At 43.6% G+C, this 7,500-nt stretch overlaps 1 protein-coding gene across 10 annotated transcripts in view; it reads right to left on the reverse strand.

The window, feature by feature from the left end:
* Window positions 1-2,510: 2,510 nt before the first annotated feature.
* Window positions 2,511-7,500, reverse strand: part of LOC143291741 (uncharacterized) — a 14,129-nt gene continuing 9,139 nt past the window's right edge. For all 10 annotated transcript variants that reach the window (XM_076601871.1, XM_076601860.1, XM_076601849.1 and 7 more), the window contains 3 exons: window positions 6,851-6,982; window positions 5,244-5,473; window positions 2,511-4,789 (listed from right to left, as the gene is read on the reverse strand). In XM_076601871.1, the coding sequence (XP_076457986.1) occupies window positions 4,503-4,789; window positions 5,244-5,473; window positions 6,851-6,982 (649 nt within the window). In that variant the 3' untranslated portion in view covers window positions 2,511-4,502. The remainder of the gene's footprint in view (window positions 4,790-5,243; window positions 5,474-6,850; window positions 6,983-7,500) is intronic.

The raw sequence follows: 7,500 nt of genomic DNA on the forward strand, positions 1-7,500 counted from the left end.
TTGTCTTCAAGGTGTCCTTGCAGCGCTTGCAGGGTCTTTCAAGTTCGCGGTGGCCTTCCTTCAGCTGTCCATACAATAGCATCTTCGGGATCCTGCTGTCTGTCATGCGGACAACGTGTCATGTCCAGCGTAGCTGGCACTGGATCAGCAGGGTTTCGATGCTGGGCAGGCCGCTCCTCTCTTGGACCTGGAGGTTGGAGACTCTGTCTTGCCACTTTATGCCGAAGATCTTTCGTAGGCATCTCTGGTGAAACTGCTCAAGTTGTTGAATGTGACGGCGATACGTCGTCCATGTTTCACAGCAGTACAACAAGGTGGTCAGCACAACAGCTCTGTAGGTTTTGATTTTGGTGCTGAGCCTGATGCCTTTGTTGTTCCACAGCCTGTTGTTGAGTATGCGATGCGCAGCGTCACTTCTGCATCAAGGGCTCCATTGCTGCATACAGTGCTGCCCAGGTAGCAAAACTTGTCGATTGACTTGATCTCTGTGTCATCGATCTTGATTGCTTGATTGCAGGTGGGGGTGGGGTTCGGGGAGGGTAGGGGGGGCGGAGGCACACACATACACACACACACACACACACACACACACACACACACACAAATCACACGCATGCACTATAGGCACACACACACTGTCATTTATTCACCCATAAACACAAAATCATTTTGAAAGAAATATCGACATACAAATAATTATGCACGAGCTTGCGTACAGTTCTTGCAGTCCATGTAAAAAAAAAAAATCTGCATTCATTTATCAAATTTTAATGATTCAAGATACCAATTTCCATTCATGCAGTATGCTTGCTGAATGAAAGCGGTACACCTTTTGAACTCAGTTAGCTTCCATTCTTTGTTACTTTCTTGCACTTTAGGCTTTATACACGAGCGAGCACATAGGCATCAACGGCATTTTCGGTTTCGACCCCTCAGTCTGTCTGTTGCTCCACGTGTCCAGGGCATCTTACTGTGCGAGCTCTCGTATTACGAAGGTGTCACTGCCACGAAAGCTGCTCTGTCCCCCAATTCCATTTCCAGCCGACCAGACACATGTGATTACAAAATAATATCACAGCTCATCCCGGCCTTACACAGTATATCTTTTTCAGAGTGTCATCGTATGCATACTGTCACTGTCATATTCACACACACACACACACACACACACACACACACACACACCACACTGGCACACACACACACAAACACACAAATACGCACGCATGCACACACGCGGTAAACAAACAGGCACGCTCCATCACCCCCATCCTTCAAACTAGCTCATCCACGAACTTGTGAATATTTATGTCCTTGTCTCTCCACACACCCCATCCCCCACCCGCCCACGAGCTCACTGACAAACTCTTCCCTTTCGATGCTTCTAATCTGTCTGTCAGTCCGTCTGTATCTTTCTCTTTCATAGTATTGCAGCAGATATCTGTCAAGAAAACAACTGAAACTTAATTGAGGAACTGAGGAATAATACAAAATTATTTCAAATTATTTTGTTCGGAAAAGAGCGATTTCCCCCACTCATTTTCTTTCACCCGCAAGACAGATCAAGAACTACGGTCACTGGTCTCAGATTTTTATCCCTCCCGGCCGGCGCCCCCCCCACCCCCCCAATCCCTCCCACCCCGTTCCGGTGAATGGTTTGTCACTCCATCCCCCTAACCTATCAGCAATGGGCACAATGCACATCATATATATATTCAACACACACACAGTACCGCCGTTCACATTCCTTCGGGGCACAAGAAAAATAAGTACTTTGTCAAATGTTGGAATGGCAGCTTCTGCTTTTATGAGTGCAGTGCGTGTTCCTTGTTTAAAAATGTTTTCGAGACAATACACTATTCTTCTGTCTTGTATGTTGTATCCTGGTTTATTTTTGCGCCTATTAAAACAGGTATATATTTTATTTCAAATGCGTGTGGTTCTAAGTTATGTCTTGTACATAAGTTTTGATTCCGCTTATCTTCAGGTTAAAAAAGAAAACTGAAATGTTTATGAAGAAGTGAGACAGTTCGACAAAACCCGCCATATCTTCAATTTTAAACTCACTGAGCTAAGAGCTCCTGAACATGATTACTTTGTTTTGGGGAAAATAGAAAAAGACATGTAAATGAAATAATGCTGCTAAAAATGTAGATGAAATAAATACGAAAACACACGAATGAATCAATCAAGGAAGAATGAAAGAAAGAAAGAGAAATAAATAGGGGAAAAGGGATCGGATGGCAGAAATAAAGAAAATAAAGAAAGACAGAAAGAAAAATATAAAGAACGCCAGGAAACCTCCCCCCCCCACCCCCCCCCAAAAAAAAGCAAACAAAAAACAACAAACAAAACAACAACAAAACAAAAACAAACAAAAAACCAAAAAAAAAAAAAAACAACCCCAACCCCTCCCCCCAAAAAAAACCCAAACAAAAACAAAAAAACAAACAACCCCCCCCAAAAAACAACAACAACAACAAAAAACACAACAACAACAAGGCAACACACAAATTTGAAAATAAAAATCAGGTCAGTTATCTTTGGCGCTGAATACACGCCGAACAATCGCCACCACGTCTCTGACATAATTATAAATACTTATCCATGACAGCCTTCAACTGCCCCAATTTGTTTCTCGCATAACGCTCTGTGTGTGCCCCGTGTGTAACACAAGCCAGGCGGTAGGTATGATAAGGAAACGAAGATTGTGAAGCACCTCATGGCTGGTGACGTGTGTGGTACAATGTCCTCTGCTGGAGTCATTTTTAGGGGATGACCTCATAGAATGGAATGATGACACACGCTTTTTGGACGATGAGAAAGCGATCCTGTTGTGGCGTAAAAGGTACACAGGATAGTTCACGATGTCACTTTATGTGTGTACACAAGCAGCTGTCACATGCAGCTGTACAACGGAGCACAGACAGGGCGTCAGCTGATGTTCAGTCGGATGAAGCAAGCTACATGCATGTACAGCTGCAGAATAATAATAATTATGTTCATGTTACAATAACAGCAACAATATTTTACATGCTGTTGTATCTTTTCTGTACTTCGTTTCTTTCCTTTTTCAATTAAACACATTTTCTAGCTTTTGAGCAATTCAAGGAGTTTTCTGGATTTTCTTCTTTTGGCCTTCTTTTGGTCCCGAGTTTCACAGACTACAGAAATCAACCAGTTTTAAATCAGAATTGTCCATCTCGTGTTTTTTGTAGCTGATAGTGACAGGAAAAAACCATAGTGACCCAGGAGATTTTTTTGGTGGCATTTAAAGCAATGTAATGTCTTCAAATCTTTGGAAAGTACCTCGCTGAGAGTATGATGTCTTAAAAAATATACTTAAAGTCTCGAAGGTTTAATAAGTTCTATACATGATCAAATGTTCAAGAGTGTAAGGGTGGTAGTATCCTATTCAACGATACACGGTAACACATGGTATTACGATCCTGAATATTGTGCATCTGCGAAAATAAAATTGTAATTGAACCAATTTCTTTCTTGTTGTCTGATAGACATTTGTACAATTAGGAATCCTCTTCCCTCTCTCTACCTGTTATCTTAATTCTTTTCTCCGTTCACATTCCTTCTATGTAATGAAAAACCTTCACTTTCCTCCTATATAAGGAAGAATCTGATTATTAAACAAAACAAAACGAAATAACACGAGACTGGAACGACCTCAGAGTTTTGCATTTGCTCTGATACCGATCTCGCTTGCAAATGTAACAATGAATGTTTTTGATATGATGAGTTTAAGTACTTCACATTAAGAAAAAGACAACAAATTCCAGAGGTAAAGAGTCTGCACTATGTAGTGTCCACGCAAACCCTGTATAATACACTGAACGATGGACTGAGCAGGATACAAGGAATATTTCCCAGCTGATTTCTTGAGACAGTACACGTAGTGTTCTGAAAAAGAATGTGACTGGAAAATTTGCAGGTCGCGAGTCAGAAAAGATTTTCGGGTGTAATCAAGCACTTGAATTGAATTCGGAATCGTACAGCTCGATCTGGTATTTCACTTCGTCTCCTGCAGTGGTAACACTACACATAGCAAGTTTTCATGTGGACACGGTACAAACACAGGATGCCGAGTTTCTTTTCCATGCTGCAGCCTTTTCTTTCTCAATCTGCTGTATCATAATGGATGGTTTCACCACGTTCACATCAATCCGTTATCCATTCAATGAACAGTTTTAGCAGGTGCAAGCCTGATGGACAGACACATGTACTTTCTTTATATAAAAAATGTCACGCACAAACGAGGAGCAGATCCGTAGAGCCACCAAACTCACTAGAAGACAAAGCACCGATGTTTTTCTTCCCTTTGAGAAACTGTTCGTTGTTCACCCGAATGACACGAACGATGTAAACCTTTCCCTTTGACAATCTGTTCGTCTCTCTTGTTGTTTGCCAGAACGACATGAACTTTCCCTTCCAGAAACTTTCGCCCCTTTCGTTGTTCGAAAGAATAACACCACGAACCGTAACGCATCTCAGCTGTGGGTTTTGGACTTGTTGCTGCCGGTACCCGACGATTGGGCAGAGTCATAGGACTCGGCCAGACCCGCAACACCCGTGAAGGCCGCAATGGCCACGTTGACCCCCCTCTCCAGCATCAGGTAGCGAGGCACCAGCCACGTCTCCTGCGACTGTCTGTGCAGCTCCTGCAGCTGTTTGAGCAGGTCCTGTAGCTGGGTGAAGACCACCTTGTGCTGGGCCAGAGACGACTGCCGCTCTTCCAGAGTTTGCTCCAGTTCCTTGTAATGCAGGCCGCTCAGACCTGTGCAGGGGGGTGGGGGGGGGGGGGGGGGGGAAGAGAGAGATAAAGGAGTTGATTATTGATTGATTACCGTGAAGTTGGATCAGTTTATTATTTTGTTTCAAGGAGGCGTAAAAGTCTGCTGACTGATCCATTATACGTTACACCATATCTGCTTCAGGAAAAAAAAAATGCAACCCATGTTTATGAATGCCCCGGAGACGCCATAATTTTAATGTAAGACGGGCGAATACCTGTAATTACAGGTAACACTTTCCTCATCAAACCATCTTAAAAAAAACAAAAAAAAAACGACAACCCAAACAACAACAACAACAACACTGACAACAACAAGAACAACAACAAAACAAAACAAAAAATCCCTGCATACTTTTCCAAACAATATTCATGTCGACTTGAAAAAAAAAGATAAAAGAGAGAGAGAGAGAAAGAAAAAAAAATCGGCCCCTTATACCTTCCATGATCACTTCGTAGCGGTCCAGAGCCCGTCTGTTGGCAGTGAATGCCCTGCAGTTTTCAAGGAGGCGGGTGACGACACCACGTGACGCCTTGGCGTTGTTGGATTGGTCGGGGGCTCCGTACCACTTGTGCTGCAGGTTGCCGGCCAGTTCGTTGACGTCCTGCACCATGTCCTTCAGCATGATGTACTTGAAGGGGAAGCAGCACCCCCCTGCCTCTGTGTGTCTGTGTGGGGTCAAGTCAAGTCAAATTCTCAGTCCACGAGGGTAACAGGAAGATGACGAGAATGACAAGAATAAAAGTGAGCATTATCGTGAAGACGATACTGATTTGTATTACTCTTTTTTGTCACAACAGATTTCTCTGTGTGAAATTCGGGCTGCTATCCCCAGGGACAGTGCGTCACTACACTGAGAGCGCTACCCATTTTTTTGGTATTTTTTTTCTGCATGCAATTTTATTTGTTTTCCCATCTAAGTGGATTTTCCAAAAGAATTTTTGCCAGGGACAACCTTTTTTTTGTTGCCGTGGGTTCTTTTACGCGCGCGCTAAATGCTTGCTGCACACGGGACCTCGGTTTATCGTCTCATCCGAATGACTAGCGTCCAGAACATCACTCTAGGTCAAGGTCTAGTGGAAAGGGAGAAAATACTGGCGACAGCCGGTGTGATTCGAAAAAGTGCGCTCAGATTCTCTCGCTTCCTACGCGGACGCGTTACCTCTAGACCAACACTCCACTCTGGTCATCCTTTGAAATATATACGTTTCTTTGCCCAGTCAAAACCAGGTAATGGTTTCGAAGACCAAAAGTTAGATATACAAATGGTTTCTTCCATCATGTAACCCATATACAAACGACTATTTTTTTTCTTTTTTTTTCAGACAGAAAGCTTGAGTATCAGATACCGAGTACGTGCTATTTGATATATGTGGACATGAATACACATGCTGTCACGTTTACAACTGGGTTTTCAAACAGCTGCTCGAGCGGGGAAGAGGAAGAGGGGGCTAGGGGAGGGTGGCGGGGTCGGTGCAAGGAGAGAGGGTAGGAGGAGCAAAATACTAATCTTCTTACTCGTGAATTTGCAAACACACAGCTGATCGTCTTGCGTCACGTGGGATTTCACAGGTAAGCCTCAACAGGTGATAGCCTGATCAATACTGTCAGGGCCGAAATAAGAAAAGAATCCTGGCTTTCTTCTCCCCTCTCCCCTTCTCCGTGGGCTTCAATGCAGTACAATACAATACAATACAATACAATACAATAATCAGTCTAATATCATCATCTTAGATGAACAGACTATAAATAAATAAACGAACAATACAATACAGTGCAATACAATACAGTGCAATACAATATAATACAGTGCAATACAACAGAAAACAATACAATGCCATACAATACAATACGATACGATGCACTGCAATACAATACAAACAATACAATATAATGCAATACAATACAGTGCAATATAATACAATAAAGTACAACACAATGCAATGCAATACACGATACAATACAATGCAATACACGATGCAACACAACACAACCCAACCCAATACAACACAACACAGTGCAACACAACACAACACAATACCCACAGGTTTTCCAGCTGGGCGAAGACCTCCCTGAGGTCGTGCACCTTGTCCTGCAGCTTCTGTATCTCCAGGGTCACCTGGACCACCTGCTGCCTCAGCTCCTCCTTGCTGCCCCGTCCCTGCATCCTCCGGGCACTGCACACACACACACACACACCATTGTATTGTGTTGTGATGTGTTGTGTTGTGTTGTATTGTGTTGTGATGTATTGTGTTGTGACCTGCTGCCCCACCCCTGCATCCTCCAGGCACTGTACACACACACACACACACACACACACCGCGCACACACCCACACCCACCATTCTATTCTGTTGTAATGTGATGTGTCGTGTGTTGTGTTGTTTTGTGATGTGATGTGATGAGTTGTGTCGTGACCTGCTGCCTCAGCTCCTCCTTGCTGCCCCGCTCCTGCATCCTCTGGGCACTGCGCGCGCACACCCACCCACATACCATTGCATTGTGTTGTGATGTGAATGATGATATGGATACTGATATAGCACCTATCATCGGTCAGAGACCAAACTCCAAGCGCTTTGGAAGATCATTTGCACAACAGGCTCTATCTGGGTAGAGCCGACTGACGGCTGCCATTAGGAGCTCATCATTCATTTCCTGTGTCATTCAATCAGATTTCAGGCACGCACACATAC

This window comes from Babylonia areolata, chromosome 1, assembly GCF_041734735.1.
Source record: "Babylonia areolata isolate BAREFJ2019XMU chromosome 1, ASM4173473v1, whole genome shotgun sequence".
NCBI classification, from domain to species: Eukaryota; Metazoa; Mollusca; class Gastropoda; order Neogastropoda; family Buccinidae; genus Babylonia; species Babylonia areolata.